This window comes from Anomaloglossus baeobatrachus, chromosome 4 (assembly GCF_048569485.1).
Source record: "Anomaloglossus baeobatrachus isolate aAnoBae1 chromosome 4, aAnoBae1.hap1, whole genome shotgun sequence".
NCBI classification, from domain to species: domain Eukaryota; kingdom Metazoa; phylum Chordata; class Amphibia; order Anura; family Aromobatidae; genus Anomaloglossus; species Anomaloglossus baeobatrachus.
Window position 1 is genome coordinate 609744366 of NC_134356.1, and position 23097 is coordinate 609767462.

At 44.7% G+C, this 23097-nt stretch overlaps 1 protein-coding gene across 1 annotated transcript in view; it reads right to left on the minus strand.

The window, feature by feature from the left end:
- Window positions 1-23097, minus strand: part of LOC142304134 (uncharacterized) — a 189807-nt gene that overhangs the window by 51408 nt on the left and 115302 nt on the right. Inside the window, exons 11-14 of the mRNA XM_075346200.1 lie at window positions 16240-16363; window positions 15750-15929; window positions 10970-11096; window positions 8682-8806 (exon numbers count right to left, since the gene is read on the minus strand). Of these exons, the coding sequence (XP_075202315.1) occupies window positions 8682-8806; window positions 10970-11096; window positions 15750-15929; window positions 16240-16363 (556 nt within the window). The remainder of the gene's footprint in view (window positions 1-8681; window positions 8807-10969; window positions 11097-15749; window positions 15930-16239; window positions 16364-23097) is intronic.

A 23097-nucleotide genomic window follows, 5' to 3' on the forward strand; every position in this document is an offset into this window, starting at 1 on the left:
TGAGACGCATTGTTACTGCAGAATTCCTGCTGAATTCATGCGTTCTGGATGCTTGCTCTGCCATAGACAGAGTGGGAAAAGCATCCAAAACGCACATTTTTGACAGTGCGGTCCCACTAGGCTCTGTAGCAACCGCATAGACTTTCAGCAGAGCCGAGTGGGACCGCACTGTCAAAAAGAGCATGGCTGGCTGCGAGACAGTGCCGCACAACTCGGATGAACTTCACCTGACTTCATTGTGATCGCGCGGCTGTGTGCGTGTGCCGCGGCTTGATTTTCGGTCACACGTGAAAGTCTCACCTGTGATTACAAATCCCCTGACTGCAGTGAACCGCACGATCAGCTGTGCTTACACTCAGGTTACTCGCGGCCACAGCTGCAGTCCTCCACTTGAGAGTGGTGGCCGCGAGTAAGCTCAGTGACAGCACAGCTGATCACACAACTCACTTCAGTTGCTGCATGGAGCTCACAGGATCGGCGGTGTTCTACTGCCTCTCCTGTCAGCTTCCGATGTAGCAGAGCTGAAAGTGTCGTGGGACCTTGCATGGATTACGTCGGACCTGGAGGTGTTTTTGAGGGGTTAATAAAGTGGTGAAAGAGGGTGGTTTTTGTCTTTCATTACAAATAAAGGAGTGCTGTCACTCAGGTGACCCGCGGCGACAGCTGAAGTCCTCCACTTGAGAGCGGTGGCCGCGGGTCACCTGAATGAGGGCACAGCTGATCGTGCGGCTCACTTCAGTTGGTGCGTGGAGCTGATAGAGAGCAGTCGTGTTCTGCGGCTGCTCCTGTCAGCTTCATGTAGCAGAGCTGGATGCGTTGCGGGACCTCGTGTGGATTACGCCAGACCTGGAGGGGTGTTTAAGGATTTTAATAAAGTGGTGAAAGAGGGTGTTTTTTTTTTGTCTTTTATTCCAAATAAAGAATTTTTTCGGGTGTATGTGTTTATTTACTTTCACTTACAGGTTAATCATTGGGGCTGTCTCATAGACGCCTGCCATGATGAACCTAGGACTTAGTGGCAGCTATGGGCTGCTGCCATTAACTCCTTATTACTCCGATTGCCACTGCACCAGGGCAATTCGGGATGAGTCGGGTAGAGTCCCGGGACTATCGCATCTAATGGATGCGGCAATTCCGGGCGGCTGCTGGCTGATATTGTTAGGTTGGGGGGCTCCCCATAACGTGGCACTCCCCATCCTGAGAATACCAGCCTTCAGCCATGTGGCTTTAACCTGGCTGGTATCCAAATTTGGGGGATCGCACGTTGTTTTTTTCTTTTAATTATTTATTTATTTTTTTTACTGCTTGATATAGACACGCCCACCGGCGGCTGTGATTGGTTGCAGTGAGACAGCTGTCACTCAGTGTGGGGGCGTGTCTGACTGCAACCAATCATAGGCGCCGGTGGGTAGGGGAAGTAGGGAATACGAGATGGATTAATGAGCGGCTGGCATTTTTAAAAGAGGAGAAGCCACCACAGTGTGAACGCCATGCAGCGACGCGCTGGAGATCGGGGATCGGTGAGTATGAGGGAGGGGGTGGGAGGGAGAGACCGACATGGACAGAGAGAGAGAGACCGAAAGATCTGCCTTTGTTATGTCAAAAAAACATGCGGATCGCAACAAAAATGCAATGCAAACGCACTGCTTAACATTTTGGCAGTGTTTTTCTACAACTCATTGATTTCAATGGGTGTAGAATGCTGCCAAAACGGTCAAAAGAAGTGACATGCTGCTTCTTCAAACGCAAAGATTTTGTCAAATTTTTGACAATCAAAACGCTGCGTTTCAAAAAGCATCATGCGCACGGATTTTGCATGATTCTCATAGACTTTGCTGGTGAAGCAGAATGCATGAATTTTGACAATGTGGCGCTGCTGCTCAAAACGCTGCAGAAACGAAAAAAAACACCGCAACGTGCGCACATGGCCTAAGGCTTCATTGCCACAAAGCCAGCTTCATTGCCTCTGCGCTTTTCCAATTCTGCAGAGGTAAAGCTGCCTATATTTGTAACGGAGAACACACAGTTCAGGCAGTGCAGCTTATGCCGGAAATTATACTCCTGTCCCTGTCGCATTTCTGGCAAGGGGCACACCACTAAGAAGAGGTGCCAAAGTCATTAAATGGTGCATTGTACTCAAGACAGACCTTCATTAAGTTTGGTGTGCTGGACAGCACTCTTAAGGGTGCGATATCGGTAACAATATATCATCGGGGTCACGTCGTTAGTGACGCACATTCGGCACAGTTACCGACATCGCAGCGTGTAACACAAATAAGCGACGATCAACGAGCACAAAAACGTGAAAAATCGTTGCTCGTTGACACGTCGCTCATTTCCTTAATATTGTTGATGCTGCAGGTACGATGTTGTTCGTCCGTCCTTCGGTGTCACACATCGCTATGTGTGACACCGCAGGAACGACGAACATCTCCTTACCTGCCTCCACCGGCAATGCGGAAGGAAGGAGGTGGGTGGCATGTTACGTCCCGCTCTTCTCCGCCCCTTCGCTTCTATTGACTGGCCGCTTAGTGATGTCGAACGCACCTCCCCCTTGAGGGAGGGATTGTTCGGCGGCCACAGCGACAAGGAATGTGCGTGTGACGCTGTCGTAGCGACAATGTTCACTACGGCAGCGATCACCACATATCGGCCTATGACGGGGGCGGGTACTATCGCGCTCGACATCGCCAGCAAATGCTAGCGATGTCGCAGCGTGTAAAGCTCGCTCTAGGCTATGTGCACACGTTGCAGAAATGTCTGCACTAAATCTGCCTTTTGAGAGAAAGAAATCCCATATTTATATATTTCGGAGCTGATTTTGAGTGGATCCTTGGAATACCTGGTGGAACCAGGGGATCTCTTTGATTTTGGATAGCTCCGCTTTTGACAAATCTATTTGATTGAGGAACATTCACCCACAGTGATCTGAAGACGGGTGAGATCGTTCCTTTTCATTCCCTATCTTGCAATTTATGACTAGGGATTGTTTGCTGCTGATTATTTTAATATTATCTTTCTGTGAAAGAGGATTCCTAATAACAAATTCTATAGGACATCACAGGTTTTTAGGCGCCCCTTGCGCTATAAGTGTTGTTGGTCTTTTTTATTTATATCACATTAAAAGTTATATTTTAGGCGTGTTATATTCGCTGGGTTACCTAGCTATTACCAATACTTTCACCTACGGTATATCCCTATCCAGTAGCTTTATCTGTCTAAATCTGCCTCTCCTTGCAGGATATATGCTGTGGCAAAAAAGTGCGTTTTTGATGCATTTTTTCATTGCGTTCAATGGTAAAAAAGGAAGAAAGAATTGACGTGCTGCAGATTTCTTTATTTACTTAACCTTTCCAAAACTGAACTTCTTCTTTTCCCTCCATCTTCCAACTTTCCTCAACCTGACATCTCCCTCTCTGTGTGTGGCACAACGATAAGTCCTAGGCCGCAAGCCCGCTGCCTGGGGGTTATACTTGACACTGATCTCTCCTTCACCCCCCACATACAATCTCTTGCCCGCACCTGCCGCTTGCACCTCAAGAACATCTCTAGAATCCGCCCCTTTCTCACTATGGAAACGACAAAAACCCTCACCGTGGCCCTGATCCACTCTCGCTTGGACTACTGTAACTCTCTATTAATTGGTCTCCCCCTAACTAGACTCTCCCCTCTACAGTCCATCCTTAATGCAGCAGCCAGGGTCACCTATCTGGCTAACCGCTACTCGGATGCCTCTGCTCTTTGCCAGTCATTGCACTGGCTGCCCATATATCATAGGATCCAATTCAAACTGCTTGTTCTCACCCACAAAGCTCTCCACAGTGCAGCACCCCCCTACATCTCCAACCTCCTCTCTGTCTATCAGTCCACCCGTTCTCTACGCTCTGCAAGCGACTTTCGACTAACATCCACACTAATTCGAACCTCCCACTCCCGGATCCAAGACTTCTTCCGAGCTGCACCAACCCTCTGGAACGCTCTACCCCAAGAAGTTAGGACAAATCACAACTTACTCAGCTTCAGACGCACCCTAAAGACGCATCTTTTTAGGGCGGCCTATCACACTCCCTAATCAGATTCGATTCACATAGTCCCTCTACAACCTCTCACAACATAACTCCACATCAAACTCCATGGCACCCAAAGGCATCTCAAGGCTCGGGCCCACTGGTCCAGGAAACCATTATCCAGCCCCAATTCTGTGAGATGGCTGGATTGTCATTGTAAATAAGCACTTGAACCTTGCCTCTCCCCCCATCTCATTGTAGATTGTAAGCTCTCACGAGCAGGGTTGTATTTTTTTCCCTCTAAATATTGTATTTCTATAACTGTTACTTGTTTGTATATGATCCTCCTGAATTGTAAAGCGCTACGGAATATGTTGGCGCTATAGAAATAAAGATTATTATTATTTCTTTCTGCAAGGAAATAATCCTGAATGTGTGCACAATTCCGGATTCTCATTGGCTTTGCTGGCATAAAGATTTCCTTGCAGATTTGTTAAAATCTGCAAGCAAAAATTCATAAAAAAAACCCTCCAAAAACACTACATGTGCAAATAGCCTTGAAGTGGTTGTCCACTACCTAGGCTCAGTTACTAGTTTTGCCATAATTGTCTAAAGATAATGCTCCTAAAGATCCCCATCTACATTATGCCAAGTTCCATGTAGTTTTCTGCCTTTTTGCTTCTCTTCCTGTGTCCTGGTATCAGCTCTCTTGTCATAGTGGTCACTTCCTGTTCAGAATAGTCTGCTTCCTTCTTACTACATTTCCCATCATTCCTTGTGCTGAGCTGCAAGTCGGCAGTGAGCACAGACCCGTAACTCCGCCTAAACCCCGCCTACTCCTCCATCAGAGTCACCCTCAGCACCATCTCCTGTACAGGACACTGCAGAGGTAATGCACCAGGCACCATTCCCTCAGCCCTGACTATAAGCATTATCCCCTACTCCTCCTCACTGACATGGAGGATGGGCTGGACCAATGGATGGATGTGGAGAGATCTGAATGTAAAGAATCTCTGCACTATTAGAACAATGAAAACAACTGTTTAAAAGGCAATGCCGTACACCACAGACAACTGCTTAACAGGCAATGCCGTACACCACAAACAACTGCTTAACAGGCAATGCCGTACACCACAGACATCTTCTTAACAGGCAATGCCGTACACCACAGACAACTGCTTAACAGGCAATGCCGTACACCACAGACAACTGCTTAACAGGCAATGCCGTACACCACAGACAACTGCTTAACAGGCAATGCCGTACACCACAGACAACTGCTTAACAGGCAATGCCGTACACCACAGACAACTGCTTAACATGCAATGCCGTACACCACAAACAACTGCTTAACAGGCAATGCCATATACCACAGACATCTTCTTAACAGGCAATGCCGTACACCACAGACAACTGCTTAACAGGCAATGCCGTACACCACAGACAACTGCTTAACAGGCAATGCTGAACACCACAGACAACTGCTTAACAGGCAATGCCATATATTACAGACATCTTCTTAACAGGCAATGCCATATACCACAGACATCTTCTTAACAGGCAATGCCATTAACCACAGACAACTGCTTAACAGGCAATGCCATAAACCACAGAGAACTGCTTAACAGGCAATGCCATATACCACAGACATCTTCTTAACAGGCAATGCCATTAACCACAGACAACTGCTTAAAAACAGCAACCTGATTAAATTGCTACCTATACTTTTACATTTAAAAAGCACCTCACAGGAGAATTATGGCCGTATAACAGATTAAATAATACAAATAAGATTGCAATTAGAAAAAAAATATAAATAGCAAACTGAGATGAGAGAGTAAAGTGTTTGCCCTCACCATATATGATATAAACGTTCAGCGTGTGTCCATATAATACATATTTACACAGTTATATAGGTTGAAAAAAACCTAGGTCCATCAAATTCAACCTTTATTCACCAATTAAACATTTTTTGTCACTAAATTATCTATAACCCACAATGTTTTGTGTACTGAGGAAATCATCCAGCCCTGATATAAAAGCTGTTATAGTATCTGCCATTACTACCTCTTGTGGTCGGCATTCCACAGTCTGACCGCTCTAACTGTAAAGAACCCTTTCCTATTTAGGTTTCGGAATCGCTTTTCTTCCATTCGCAGTGAGTGCCCTCTGGTCCTTAGTATTGTCTTTGGAAGAAATAAGTCATGTGCCAGTCCTTTGTATTGACCACACATGTATTTATACATATAAATGAGATCTCCTCTCAGACATAATAGTTTTGCTATGGATATAGCAAGTTTAATTTTTCAGTCTTTCGTATATGGCTTTGCCTGTTAAGCAGTTGTCTTCATTAAACTGATCATTGTTACACTATCATGGGGTGCGCGAACCATAAACTGTTTCTAGCAGCTTGCATTGTGTCAGTATTGCATATTGACTATTTTGATTGGCAGGTGCGGGGGTATGCACAATATATATATATATATAAATATATATATATATATATATATATATATATATATATATATACATACATATATATATATATATATATATATATATATATATATATATATATATATATGGGGTCTTTTATATCTATTCCCCCCCCCCCTGCTGCTTTCTTCCCTTTTATTTAAATTTTGCACAGCGACCGCCGCCATTATCCCATGGCCGGTGCGTGCACAGTGCTATGTTCACGTTATTGAATTCTTCACTAAAGTCCAGAATCAGTGAGTGCACATACGGTGATATATGTGGCACCCCTGAGGCTTCCGTCGCCACAGGAACATTGCACCCCAGCCAGAGGTGTGATATCCCATCCTGGGTAAGGAAAGGAGTAAACGCCGGTCCACAGGCAAATTCACACTACACCCATTGTTAGGTACACACAGGGACCAGGGACAGTGGCAGCTACCCCCCATGCTGCATGCTGGGAGGGGTCGTAAGACCCATCCCTGCTCCCATAGGGTGAGAGCTTAGCAACTGGGTGGGTGGGAGGAGCCAGCCGAGGGTAGAGTAGACAAGGAAGGTCAAGAGTAGTTAGAGAGAAAGAGTCGGAAGTGAGGAGTGAGCATGTAGCTGTGGAGGAGGAAGGAGCTCTGTGGAGTTCACAGCTGCAGTGTCAGAGAGAAAGCTGAGAGAAGTGCTCTAGTCAGTCAGGAGCAAGAAAGAGAAAGAGACGAAAGTCCGGTAGAGTCCCTTGAGCCATACCGCAGATCCGGGTCCGAGCAGCACGGCTGCTGGCATGGGGGCGGCACATATATATGTGTGTGTGTGTGTGTGTGTGTGTGTGTGTGTGTGTGTGTGTGTATTAGTGACTATGCAAGGGGAATACATGTAATAGCAGAAACTGCTGTGTGAATACTGACATGGAAAATCCAATAGCTATATGTAGGAATGAAAATGTGAAAAATGGAATCTGCATTACTGCCATGAACGTATGAATAAAGAGAAATTTAGCTACTTCATTCTTACATATAGCTATTGGATTTTTCATGTCAGTATTCACACAGCAGTTTCTGCTATTTCATGTATTCCCCTTGCATAGTCACTGGTGTGCATACCTTATCTCCATATAGTGATTTTTTTTTTAGGTTTTTGCACCCAGTTCAGACTTAGAATGGTGTTCCAAATGTTATTCCTTATTTGTGTGTGTGTATTGGCAGAAAACAGTGAGCAGCAGCACACACCCTAGTGGTCAGTGAAATTGGCTGCATATATGTGTGTACTGGCAGATAACAGAGAGCAGCAGCACGCACCCTTGTGGTTGGCGCAGTGACGTCAGTGAATTAGCCACGTGTGTGTGTGTATGGGTGTGGATGTGTATTAGCAGATAACAGAGAGCAGCCACGTACACGCTTGTGGTCGGCGCAGTGACGTCAGTGAATCCTCCACCGATCAGCTGTTGCAGGGTCTGGCACCGACCGCACTGTACAGCTCCATTCAATGTGTAGTGGCGGCTTCTGGGTACGGCAGCACAGCTCCTATTCAATAGGGAAGGGGATACAGTTCGGGGCAGCGACAACCAGGAGCATATAATGGCTGATCATGGGGGTGTTGGGCCCATTAATGATCAGGTATTTTTAACTTATCTAAAGCATAAGTCATCAGTATATTCCAATCAGACAAAGCCATTAGTCATGTCCGCCACTAGTCAGCATTATATTTGCTGTAGGTTTATTTTTACCCCAGGCGGGTTTATTTATATACTCAATGAGGAATATATTGTATGATACTGCTGACCTTGCTGTATTATTCACCAACTATTTTGTAGGGAATATGACAGGTAACAACCTGCTAGGAGATCATTGACAACGCTGAGCTCTGCAGTTTAACCCTTTGGATGCCATTAGTGCCCGATGCTATTGGTTGCCATGGTAGCACGGGGCCAAACATGACTATGTGGTTACTGACAGACATAATACAGTGGTAATGCAATATAATTGTAAAAAAAAAAATATCAAGAAAAATGATTTAAAAAAAAGAAAAAATACCCAAAATTTGGTATTTATTAGGTAAAAGTATGAAATATATATATAGAAAAAAATGGTCAAAATGATACCATTATGTAAAGTGTAATGGAGCAGCATAATGGATGTGCGCCGACCATCAGTACAGCATATAGGAGCAGCAGTTATTTCTATCAGACCATGAGTAATAATGGGCTTTTACCTTCTCGTGCCGTTTGCGCAGCTGATGCTTCTGCAGAGCGTATTGTTCTATCACCTGATGTCGAAAAAGTTGGTATTTCTCCTGTAGATGTCGCTCTTCTAGTCTGAGAATCACAGACTCCCGAGCTGCAGAGAGAACACGATTACATACATTCATCATCTGGTGATGAACAAAGAAAAGGGGAGAAAATAATGAAATATTACAAAATGTAATCCCCAGGGGAACATCTTAGCCTATGTGCGCACGCTGCATTTTTTACCGCGTTTTTCGGGTGCGTTTTTGCTCTCAAAAACTGCAGGCATTTCCTTCCCCAGCAAAGTCTATGAGATTTCATGTTTGCTGTCCGCACAGGGCAGTTTTTTTGTTTTTTTTTGCTGCATTTTTGTGGTGACTACAAAGATGCAACATGTCAATTCTTTTTGTGTTTTTCCCTGCGTTTTTCACCCATTGAATTGAATGGAGAAAAACGCAGCAAAACGCAGAAAAAAGCGCACAAAACATATGCTTTTTTATGCGTTTTTGCCACAGGTGCGTTTTTGTGCGTTTTTTTGGGGCCAAAAACGCTGCATCTTTGTGGTCACAAAAAACGCAGTGTGTGCACATAACAGCGTTTTGGATCCGAGTGTTTTCGCCGCGTTCAAAATGCTGCGTTGTACAGTACATAGGATTTCTAGCAATCCCATGCCCACTGTGCATGTGCGTCCTGCAGCGAAAACGGACCTATGGTGCAGCTTTCCGAGCTGCAAGCATGTCAATTCTTTGCTGCGGAGTCTGTAGAGAGAACACAAGCGAGAGACTGCAGCGCCCCAATCTCTGATTGATGTCACGGGCAGCTGCGATCTCCTGCGGATGAGACTTGCGGCCCCGCAGTTCAGGACCTGTTAAGTCCAGGACGCAGCAGGTCCTGATCGTGTGCACATTCCCTAAGTCCAAACCCAAAAACACATTCCCCCTGGTATTGGACACCAAACAGAATTGTATCTTAGAAAGTTATCATTTATCTACAGGACAATTGATGACTTATTGCTGAGGGTATCACTGCTAGGATTCCACTATCCCAAAATTGGAGTTTAGAAGTGCCACATATCAATGGAGAACTTCAAAGACGTCCCAATTCATTATCTATGGCGCTGCTAGATTTAAGGGGTATTCCCAGCTCCAAGATCCTACCCCAAAATGTAGTAGGTGTAGTAATATTTGCTAATAACGCAAATTAAAAATGTAGTATAGTTCTTCTGATTAGCTATGTTGTTTACTTCATGTGCATCGCATTGCAGGACCTTAGGTATCCATAGTTACCACCATGCATATAGTGACAGTTAGTTGTTCATGGTCGTAACCATAGATACTTAAGGTCCTGCAATGCCCTGCACATGAAGCAAGTGACATAGATAATCAGAAGAACTATACTAAATTTCTAATTGGAGTTAATAGATAATATTGCTACACCTACTACATTTTAAGGTAGGATCTTGGAGCTAAGAATACCCCTTTAAGGACACCATACACAGTAGATGCCTGCCAACTGAACCATGGTGCGACCGTCAGACATCTCAGCCGGCTCTCTCTTTCAGCTGAGGGCTCCTGTGTGGTGGCACTCATATCTGGTATCTGCAGATCTCCATGAGTCAATACGATGGCCAATCCGAAATCAGATCAATATTTCACCCGACAATAATGTGTCCAGGGCTAGACTGTCGGCCAAACTTGTTGATATCAGTTGGTTCCACCAACATTAGTCTAATGTGTATGTGGGGGCTGTAGCCGAATACAGAGCTTGGTTATATGTCCTGCTCTCAGGATCTTTTGGTGTCCAATCAGTGGGCTCCCAAATATTTTCAATTCTGTTGGTCCCCTCTGAGCCAGTCCCCTCTGAGCCAGTCCCCTCTGAGCCAGTCCCCTCTGAGCCAGTCCCCTCTGAAGCCCGTCCCCTCTGAGCCCGTCCCCTCTGAGCCCGTCCCCTCTGAGCCCGTCCACTCTGAGCCCGGCCACTCTGAGCCCGTCCACTCTGAGTCACGGTGCACTCTGCCCCCCACCGGTAGCTACGCTACTGATCGAAAGTAAAGGAACAGTGCAGCTCCTCTTTCACGGAGAGGAGGCGGCTGTTTCTCTGCAGGCCGGGCGCTGGGCCTTCAACCCTGCCAGGCCCAGTTGCGGTTGAGACCTCTGCGATCATTATGCCTGTTTGTGACAATTTGTTAATTTTGGTCAATATCTGTCAACCTCCGTGTAGCCACGAGGGGAAAAAAAAATCTGTCAGATTTGCAGTCTCAATGATGGGCACTTACCTCTCTTGAGGCTGTGGATTTTACTAAGGTTTTCTCTTTCTATGCTTACAACCTTCTTCTTATGTTCATTTACTACTTTCTGCAAAGCCAAATTCAGCTCCTGTTGTTGCTCTAAAAGATATTTTTCCTGTAACGAGAGAAACCTTTCTGTAGTGGAGTGCATCTCTGAATGAAGGGATCAGTGGGAGACGGAGCGTAGTGCTGCTGATTGTGCATCTATTAAGGTGATTGTTTCCGTGCCCTCTGTTTTTCCTATACTAGAGAGCGAGACCGTTTTTCTCTCCTGGGAGCTATTCTGCATGTTTTTCTATTCTGTATAATTTTCCAAGAGAACATAGCCTGTAAGACTGCCTACATTAGTTGGTTTTCTGCACAGAGTAACAATACCTTGCAAAAACCGTGCTGACAAAAATGAGATAGGATACCATAGTCAAGGCACTTCTGACTCCTTTAAATCAGCCCCAGTTCTTTTGGCTACCAATCCGCTCTTGGCACCCTTGAAAATATATACACTGTCTCCCAGAAAATAAGACCTACCCTGAAAATAAGTTAGTAAGATTTTTGGTGATTTTTTGAGTTTAGATAAAATATAAGCCCTAGTCTAAAAAAGTCCTAGTTGTGGTGCCATAAGGAAATGTCCAAACAGCTACAAAAGTTAAAAAAATTCTTCATCAGCGAAAGCAAGCATCCCTAAAAGAAAGCAGACCCCCCCCATCCGAAAAAAAAAAATCGCCAGACCCCAAACAAAGTTGGCAAGTGCCGATGGTGGATGTGCTCTCACATAGAGATCGGCATCGCTGTCAGGTCAATCGCCATTCCAGCTACATTACACTGCAGATAAGGTACCGGTATCACACCGTGTGATACTGCTTCCTGTCAAGAGGGGGAGCCAACTGCTGTAGAACGTAGGGGGATCTGTCAGCGACAAAGATTTGTATGTGAGAGCCCATTCATTTGCCAATAATAATTGTTTGATATCTGGTAAGTGCGATTCTTTTAGGTGGTCTATATATATATATATATATATATATACAGTATATATATCTATATACTGACAAGCAAAAAGCTCTACAATACAGCTTTAAGCTTGAGACTACCTTCATTTTATAGACAATCATCTTGGATATCTCATACATAAATTTCACTTGCAAATATGTAGCATATGATTAGTTATGCAGATTCTTGTCATGTCACTGCATTGTTACTGTTTTGCTCTTAAAATTTTAACTGTTAATTTTTATTGTTTTTTTCAGTATTTTGTAAATCCACCTTTGGCTTTCATCACTGCCTGAATCCTTCTGAGCATGGTCTTCATCAGATTCACACATATCTCCTTGCATATCTTTTCTACAAGTTCCCAATGTTGGTGCTTACTGGTCCCCTCACTTGGGGATGCCATACAAGTGTTCAATTGGGTTGAGTTCTGGGGACTGTGGGGGGCAATCTGGGATCTCAATATTATGAAGCATACGAGCCACCTCCATTGTCATGTTTGTCGCACCAGTACTGATAGACCTTGTGATGAGCCGCCTTGTTGACTCTGATATTTTGCCTCGATGTCCACCTCTTGGCTTTTGAATGCATAGTCCAAATGTATTTTGTATTCTTCCAGCTGTGATGGCCTCACCTGATGCTGTGTGGCACTTTTCTTGGCCGAGAGACCACTATTGAGGAGCTGGATGGTGCTGTTTCTGTTTTTTTGGGGAACCTTCACGGTTGCTCCTCAATTTGAACCAGTGACCTTTTGCTTGGGAATCAAGCTAATAACACACTGAGCTATTAGAGAATGTGTGAATGGACAAGTGAGAATCCATGGGTCTGTGTGCTGTCCGATTAAAAAATTGGACAGAATTTATTAGTTTTTTTTGAGACAAGCAAACCTTGCTGCCCTTTTTATTAGTCTTATGGGCTCCCAGCATCTCAAACTGTTTTTACCAGTAGAATAAAAAATATAGCACAGGAGCTTTATGCATAGATGAACATAGTGCAACCCCATTTCCAAAAAATCACGAAAGAGCTTGAAGGCAAAGCCTGAAACATGTCAAGTAAAATTCTGATATTTTATGCTTCTAATACATTGACACATTTTCTTCTTCTCCCCATATGGTGCCTTCTGGGAAGTTGATATTCTCCACCCACACCTCTTTCCAACAGTCAGTTTGTATTATACTCTTAGAACAGTTGACTGACGTGATTTGACAGATGACGGGTGTCAAAGCCTCGTGATTTTAAGCTCTACATACGTATAATATATTTTATTATATTTAGTTTTACAATATACAGGTGGACTTGGAACATTAAAAGAAAAGATAAGCAGCAATTTTCACATTTTACCTGTGAAAATCGCTGCTTATTTTTCATTTTAAAGGGAACCCTGTCACAAAAACATACAGTATTTACTGGCAGCCAATCTCCATGTAAATACTGTTTGAAGTGTATGTGGCTTCTACTTAGAAGGGCGGCTGCAGGGAGAAAATGAAGTTATATTGACCACTTCCAATTAGAAAGCCAAACATGTTGAAAACGATATGTACCTGCAGATTACCACTATGGCTGCAGGTTAAAGGGGTTATCCGGACTTGGGACAGAAATCATTTTTGTGACTGCAGATTGCTTAATCGTGACATTGTGTCGTGAGCACACTGTCACGAATTCCCTGTTTTCCCTGTAGGTTAAAGGGGTTGTCCACACTTAGGACAGAAATCATTTTTGTGACTGCAGATTGCTTAATTGTGACAGCGTGTTGTGAGCACACTGTCATGATTTCCCTGTATTCCCTGGAGGTTAAAAGGGTTGTCCAGACTTGGGACAGAAATCATTTTTGTGACTGTATACTGTGTAGTTGTGACAGTGTGTAGTGAGCAAACTGTCATGATTCCCTGTATGCCCTGTGCTGGTTTGCAGTCATGTGATCACACATGCGTGATTTGCACACTTGGCTTTTTTTTAATAGATGTGAATTGAGAAAAGCCAGATAATTCTAGTAGGTGCAAGACTGCAAGTGTGCAAAGCTCGTACATGAGGTCACATGACTTCCGAGCATTTCCACCGATTGCTGTCACAATTTAGAAGTGTGCAGTCACATACGTGTCTGTTTAAAATATTGCACTGCAGATGGGATAGTGAATTAGTAGGGGCCCAGCCCTTTTATAATGTAAATCCAAAAAATACGAAGCACTCATATAGATGTGAGATAGTAAGAAATGTATCTGCAATCCAAAACGTTTCGATCATTGAGCTGACCTTCATCAGACACACAGATGATTTTTGTAGAGATGTGGATCAAGCTGTGATAAAACACTATATAAGAGACATTGGATACCTTCAATGATGCAATGATGCAATAGTGAGACAGTTTCTCCTATATCGCTTGGTGTACACTCACTTTTGGACTGCAAATACATTTCCTACTATCTTATATCTACATGATAGCCTAGTTCTTTGAATTTGCAGTCACATAAGTGACCGCAGACATTTGTCTCAAGCCTATACAACCCAGTCACATAAGCGATCACAGACATTTGTCCCAAGTCTGGACAACCCAGTCACATAAGTGACCACAGACATGTGACCGGGTTGTCTAGGCTTGAGATAAATGTCTGTGGTCACTTATGTGACCGGGTTGTCTAGGCTTGAGATAAATAAGTGACCACAGACATTTGTCCCAAGCCTGGACACCCTAGTCACATAAGTGACCGCAGACATTTGTCCCAAGCCTGGACAACCCAGTCACATAAGCGACCGCAGACATTTGTCCCAAGCCTGGACAACCCAGTCAAATAAGTGACCACAGACATTTGTCCCAAGCCTGGACAACCTAGTCACATAAGTGACCGCAGACATTTGTACCAAGCCTGGACAACCCAGTCACATAAGTAACCACAGACATTTATCTCAAGCCTAGACAACCCAGTCACAAAAGTGACCACAGACATTTATCTCAAGCCTAGACAACCCAGTCACATAAGTGACCACAGACATTTGTCCCAAGCCTGAACAACCCGGTCACATAAGTGACCACAGACATTTGTCCCAAGCCTGAACAACCCGGTCACATAAGTGACCACAGACATTTGTCCCAAGCCTGGACACCCTAGTCACATAAGTGACCGCAGACATTTGTCCCAAGCCTGGACAACCTAGTCACATAAGTGACCAAAGACATTTGTCCCAAGCCTGGACAACCCAGTCACATAAGCGACCGCATCAAGTAAATCTTTGACCGAAACATCTGTGCTTGTGATGGTCCAACAAGTTCTTCTCAATAAAAGACCACTATTCACATTTATCTTACGTGCCAAGTTTCTACATCTACTTGATGCGGTCACTTATGTGACTGGGTTGTCCAGGCTTGGGACAAATGTCTGCGGTCACCTATGTGACTGGGTTGTCCAGGCTTGGGACAAATGTCTGCGGTCACTTATGTGACTAGGTTTTCCAGGCTTGGGACAAATGTCTGCGGTCACAGACGGTTTTGGACCCTACTTGAGCACCACCCCAGAAGTGCAGTGTGTATCAACTCAATAAGTGACCGCAGACATTTGTTCCAAGCCTTGACAACCCTTTTACTACTGCTTCTTTTTGCTTTCAGGTTCCTTTTAATGATCCAGATCCACCTGTATATTGTATCCTTGATTTTCTTCTTCAGCTTTTTGGCATGAGCTGCAGGACTTGTTCGTGATCGTACTGTTTCCGCTCAACGCTCTATATGAGTATAACCTTGTGATGACTATTTCGTTTTAGCTACAGCTGACCATGACGGTGGATAAAGCTCCGTTACCTCTTGCCTTTTGTCCTTGAACTCCAGTTTCCTCTTGTTCCTCTCCTTCTGATGCTGAGACTTGATTCGCAGGGCATCTTGCTGCAGGCGGTTGGTGTGTTCCTGCTCTCTCCGTGCTCGTGCCTGCTCCATCTGTCTCTCCAAGGCCTCGATCTCTCGCTCATAATACTGTTTTTTACTCTGTAAATGCAGAAACCTCTGTGTGAATACGCGCAGGCCGAGTATCGCAGCCTTGATGGGAGAAAATCTGCAATTCTGAACATCCTAAAGAATCACTGTGTCAAGACAAGCAATAGCCATTAACGTTGCAATGATGCATCCCCTGCCATCCATATTAGATCCCTCCTGTTATCAATAAGTAATTGAGGGGATGCCTGGGAGCAGTCACTGCTCGGTCTCCTCTAACAGTTTGAGCTTGCCCTACCGAGTGCCCCCAGCCCACCCATTGTCTACAGATCCCAGTAATGCTTTGTCTTGTGACCCCACTTACTATAATCTCCTGTTCAATGTGTCGGAACATGATCTCCCTCTCTCTTTGCATTCGCTGCTCCAGCTGGCTCTGCGCTTTCATCTCTTCCTTCTGCAGCACTCTCAGCTGCTGTAGCTCCTGGCGCCTGCAGAAAAACATCAAGCGGAATATATTATGTCCTGCTTACGATTCCATCGCCAAGCATTGGAGAGATGCCACAGGCGGGCAGAGCGTGTGAGGAGCTGCAATCATGCCGTACCTAAAGAGCTACAGGTCGACGCTTCGAATCGTGATGAATGTGTACCCCTTGCCCACACACAGTGGAAGCAGCCATTTTCTGGGCTAAACCAAGTTTTTCCCGACCATGCAGCTTAATAATTCCCTTGGAAACATTACCATTAAAGGAAGCATCCGCGATGTCATTAGTTTCTAAAGAATTTATAGACTGCATTCTCATGAATATTCATTTAGGCGACGTTATTTAATTGCTGAGTACATTAAAAAAAGAAGCACCTGTCGCTTAGACACAATGAAGTCAGCCATTTTATGGTCCGGAATATATATATATATATATATATATATATATATATATAATATATAAAATAAAATATGAACGTCAATTCTTGCTCGTTAGTATAAACGACAGCCATGAGGATTTCAGCTCTGGGGTATAGAGAGGACATGAGCATCGCCTTCATATGAAAGACATATTCACTAGATGAAGGGACTAAGTGCTCCTTTTAAGTTTGTCATAACCCTCTCCCCCTAAAAACATTAGAGGCGCCCCCCCTTCCACTTCTCTTTGACCTCAGCCGGAGGGGGAATAAAGGTACATCCTCAAACGATACTGTCACGTTGTGAAAGAGTCTTTATTTTTTGGGGGAATTGGTTTTAGTAGGAACAGCGGGAGTCTCTTCAAAGAAGATTTGGGTAACGTAAATGGAATACTAATATTAGCCCATAGCAACAAATCACAGCGCAGCTTTCATTTCTGATAATGCACATAGAAAATAAAGGATGAATTGTGATTGGTTGCTATTTGGCAACATTTCATAAATCTGCCTCTTAAAGGGAACCTGTCAGGTGCAATATGCACCCAGGACCACGAGCAGTTCTGTGTATATTGCTATTCCCTGCCTAACCGTCCGTGTATCTAGTAGAATAGATAAAGAGATCTTTATTAGAAAAAGTATTTACCTTGGCTAGTCGGCCCCCTAGACATGTAAGCATGTGCTAACGTGCTAATGAATACGCAGCATCAGAGGATGGTCGCATTCACCTCTCCGCTGCCATCACGTTTGACTCCTGGATTTCGGCTCAGTGCGCATGATCCATAATTTTTGGGCATGCGCACTATGAAGCTGGATGTATGCGTCCTGGCTTCAAACTCGTGTATTGCGCATGACCGAAAGTCCTGGCTCATGCGCACTGAGCCGAAATCCAGGAGTCGAACGTGATGGCAGCAGAAAGGTGAATGCAACTATCCTCTGACGCTGCGTATTCATTAAAATATTAGTACACCCACAGGGGTAAGCTTACATACTAAGGGGGCCAACTAGCCAAGAGAAGTAACGCCATTGTGACTAGTCCCTGTGGTCCTTATCATATCATATGGAATCTTTAGAAATACTTATTCTAAAGGTTCCTTTATCTATGCTACTATAGCCTGATGCAGTCAGGCCGGGATTAGCAATATGCACCTAGGAGTGCTTATGGTTCTGGGTGCATATTGCACCTGACGACAGGTTTAAGGCTTTTTAATACAATATAAAATATATTTTATTTACAGTACCCATCAAAAGTTTGGACACACCTGTTCATGAAATGGTTTTTATTGGAATGTGCACATTATAGATTCAGACTAAAGTCAGCAAAGGAGGATATATGGAAACAAGGAGTTACGAGACATGAAACAAATCAGAAATGGTGTTAAAGCTTAGATTCTTAAAAGTACTCCTGTTTTACGCATCCTTGTCATTCTCTCAAGAGGGTTCATAAGGTAATTTCCTAGAACAGCTTTCCGCAATCTTGAAGGTAGTCCCTTGGATGCTGAGCACTTTTTGGCTGCATTACCTTCACTAATTGTCCAAGTAATCCCAGACTAAAGGCCGCTTTACACGCAACGACATCGCTAATGCGAAGTCGTTGGGGTCACGGAATTCGTGATGCACATCCGGCTGCATTAGCGATGCCGTTGCGTGTGACACCTATGAGCGATTTTGCATCGTCGCAAAAACGTGCAAAATTGCTCATCGGTGACATGGGGGTCCATTCTCAATTATCGTTACTGCAGCAGTAACTAAGTTGTTCCTCGCTCCTGTGGCAGCACACATCGCTCCGTGTGACACCGCAGGAACGAGGAAGCTCTCCTTATCTGCCTCCCGGCCGCTATGCGGAAGGAAGGAGGTGGGCGGGATGTTACGTCCCGCTCATCTCCACCCCTCCGCTTCCATTGGGCGGTGGTTCAGTGACGTCGCTGTGACACTAAACGAACCGCCCCCTTAGAAAGGAGGCGGTTCGCCGGTCACAGCGATGTCGCCGGGCAGGTAAGTATGTGTGACAGGTCTGGGCGATGTTGTTCGGCACGGGCAGCGATTTGCCCATGTCGCCCAACAGATAGGGGCGGGTACCCACCCTAGCGATATCGGTACCGATATCGCAGCGTGTAAAGCGGCCTTAACTCAATGGGGTTGAGGTTGGGTGATTGTGGAGGCCATGTCATCTGAAGCAGCACTCCATCCTTCTCCTTCTTGGACACATAGCCTGCAGGTGTGTTTTAGTCCATTGTCCTGTTGCAAAACAAATGAACATCCCACTTTGTGTAAAGCAGATGTGATGTGGTATTGTTGCAGAGTGCTGGGGTAGCCATGCTAGGTTATTTTACCTTGATTTTGGAATAAAAAAACCATGAAAATCACCAACAGAGCACCCCTACACCATCGTACCTCCCCCTCCATGCTTCACGATGGACACCAGACATGTAGAAACCATCTGCTCACCTTTTCTGCATGTTACAAATACATGGTGGTTGAAACCTAAAACCTAGAATTTTGACTCATCAGTACAGATTTCCACTAATGTAATGTTCAGTCCTAGTGTTTCTTGGCCTAAACAAGTCTCTTCTTTTTTGTGCTCCTCAGTAGTGGATTCTTTGCAGTAATTTTACCATAAAGGTTAGCTTCTCGTCGTTTCCCCTGGATAGTTGATGTTGACGGCTATTGTCTATTATCTGAGGTGCTGTCAATTTTCATTTTCTATGGTTGAAATTTGTAGCAAAGGTCATTTTAGTCTTCATGTCCAGGTGTGGTTCTCATGATAGGCAGTTTTATCATAGTTATTGATTGTTTCCATGACTGCACTTGAGTATACCTTCAAGGTTCTAGTAATTTTCTACACTAACTCATCTTCATATTTTAAAGAACTGATGGCTTGTCATTTCTCTTTACTTAGTTGAGTGGTTCTTGCCATATTCTGGCGTATAACAGTTGTGGAATATGGCTCAGCACTGTTTGGACTTGTGTATCAGCACGGGCTCTTCATAATACACCTGAGACTCGCAAGCACTTTCTGAAGGCCAGTGATTCCACAAATAAATGAACTGTTGATGAGAAATGTCTGTTAGGGTACTTTCACACATGCGTTCAGCGGAGTCCGTCACTATGGAGAATAGCGCAGTCCGTTAACGCACTGCGCTATTCTCCATAGACTTGTATGGATGACGCGTTACGCAAGTGTCAGCGTTGCATCCGCCGGACGTCGCAGCATCGTTATTTTGACGCTGCGTCGGGCGGAAGGAACGCAACATGTAACTTTATTTGAGCAGCGGAAATCTTTGGATTTCACTGCGCATGCTCTCTCTGGCTCCCTCCACCTGTAACCAGGGTATACATCGGGTAACCAAGGAACCCTGGTTACGTGTGCCGGAGACCCTGACACTTCCCCGCTCGGCTCCGCCCCCTCCTGCACTCCGTATGTATACACACACACACACACTCACCTGTCCCCCAGCGATGCAGTCCCCGCGGCACTGACGTCCTCAGCCATGGCCCCGCTCGGCTCCACCCACTTCGCACTCCGCCCCCCGCACACATTGTCGGCGACCGCACGATCAGCTGATCACCCGGCGGCCGGCTACTGTGAGTGATCGGCTGATCACCTGGCGGCCGGCTACTGTGAGTGATCGGCTGATCACCCGGCGGCCGGCTACTGTGAGTGATCGGCTGAGCCCCCGGCGGCCGGCTACTGTGAGTGATCAGCTGATCGTTCACAATAGTCTGCCGACGGTAAAACTGTAAAAAAACAAAAAAAAAACAAAACGGATTGCGTTGTTTTGCAGCATCCGTTGCATCCGTTGTGCCGCTATATGCAACACATCCGTTGCATCCGTCACACAACGCAATGCAACGGATACCGTTCAACGCAAGTGTGAAAGTAGCCTTAATTGGAAACTGTTCCAGAAGACTGATGTAGCTGCTTGAGAGAATGTGCCAAGAAGGTGTATAAGGCCCCCTTCACACATCCATGTTGTTTCTGGTATGTGTGACGTTTTGTTTTCACACGTACTGGAGATACAGACACATATAGACCCATTAAAATCAATGGGTTTGCGCACACATGCATGTATTCACACGGACCGTTTGTCCATGTGGAGCATAAATGTGTCCGTGTGCTCCACACGCAGACATGTCCGTTTTTCTCCGGTAGCATTGATGTCACACAGACCTCACACTGATGTGCTCCATGTGACATGTACCGGAGAAAACATGTGTCTGTGAAATAAAATGGTTTTCCATAGTCACCTGTCTCTAGCATTGCTGTCACTTGCTTCTGACCCCCGCTCATTATGCTCATTGCATATGCACTGCACCTCGGACCAGAAGCAGCAGCAGCAGCGTCGGACACAGCAGCACCATGGACTGGTAAGTATAGACGTTCATGCTATCAGCGTGCTATGATTATATCACATGGATAGCACACTGAAGCACACGCTGAACACACACATGCACATACACACACATACACCTTGTACCGTGAAAAACATGTGTGTTTTACACAGATGTGTGAAAGAGGCCTAACTGTCATCAGACTAAAAGGAGGGTACTTTGATGAATCTAAGGTAGAACAAATTTTCACACTTGTTTCTTTCTTCTTTTCTCTTGCTTCCATATGGTTTTGCTGCCGCCAGTCTAAATCTACAATGTGCACATTCCAATAAGAATGTTTACAGCTGCTATGCAGATCTATGCATCACTGTGATTTCAGAGCACAAACAAGCCTTGGCTAGTTGGATCCTGCAATCGTAGTCCAATTCATTTATTCCCTACTTTTTGCTCTCATACCGCATAAATATCAAGAAATGTAGGTGGGGCAGACAGACGGGAGCAAAACATGGCTGCAAATGGTCTCAAATGACGTAGTGATAGGTTTGCAGAGAAGCTGATGACACTCAAGATTTTTAATCAAGATTATTTGCAAAGTTATAAAGGTTTTAAAGGGAAACAATCGCTTTGATTTGATTATTGATCCCGGCTGTTCTTCATCAGAGGTCAGGAAGTAATTTTAGACTCTGAGGAGAAAACCACTTTTCTAAATGTGGATCAGCTGATGCTTCATTGATCACTGTACTTTCCATAATTAAAACCTAAAGTGGCCCCTTCGGGAAAAATATGGTAATATCTGGCACCTATTCACGTTGATTGTGCCAAAACTACCAAAGCAACAGCTTTCCTCTCTTTATGATGATATTTATATTCTGATGTTTAGGGTTCGTTATACTATAGGATATATTGACTTCTTGTACATCTATCAGTTTTACTTAAAAGGAATCTGTCATGTGGAAAAATGCTATTAACCTGCAATTATGGGGTTAATCTGCAGGTTAATAGCGTTCTGAACCTGCCCGGTGCCTGCACATTAAACCCCGTTTCCGGGGGGAAATTAACTTTAATCTTCCAGGCAATTAACTTTAGTCCTGTACCCGCGCCTGCACCACCTCCGTGACTGAAACCAGAACGCTTTCAGTCACAGAGGTGGCGCCGATGTGGGTTCAGTTACCGCTAAGTGAATGGAGAGCAGCAGATGTAACCACGCCCCTTTCACTGATTGGCAGCTTTCTCTAATACTGAGCGGCTGCCAGTCAGTGCGGGGGGCGGTTAGAGCTGCTGTTTTTCATACACAGAGTAGTGACTGAAACCGCCACCCCTGTGACTGAAACCCCAAAGCTGCAGGGAACATTAATCCCTTCATGACCTTGGACATACCTATTCTTTTAATGTGGGCTCACGCATCTGATCAGCAGACATGTGCAGCTAACAGGTGCGGGTGGAACTCCGATCCACCCATGCCTGTTCACCCCTTAGATTACGCTGTGAAACTTGACAGCACGATATAACGCACTCCCGCTGGGATCGTACCATTTTCCATCACCATCGGTGGCTCCGTGTCGCAATCATGGAGCGCCGATGTGTTGTTATGTCAGTGAGGTGTCATGGCTGTCATGACGTGCTTCCTGTGAGTGCCAGTAGAGCATTCACAGGAGAACAGCATTTCACCACTTAGATAAAAATAAAACTATACATGTTTGGTGTCTACGAATTCGTACTGACCTGGGGAACCATAATGCCAGGTCAGCTTTACCATATAGTGAACATGGTAAACAAATTTCACCCCACTTGAATTTTTGTTCCTGTTTTCCAGTATAATATGGGGCAGAATGAATGGTGTCATTCAAAAGTGCAACTCGCCCCTCAAAAAACAAGCTTTCATATGGCTATATTGATGGAAAAATAAAAAAAAATATATAGTTCATCAAAGAAGGGGAGAAAAAGCAAAAACGAAAAATGGAAAATCGCTGTGGGGTGAAGGGGTTAAAGTTCATTT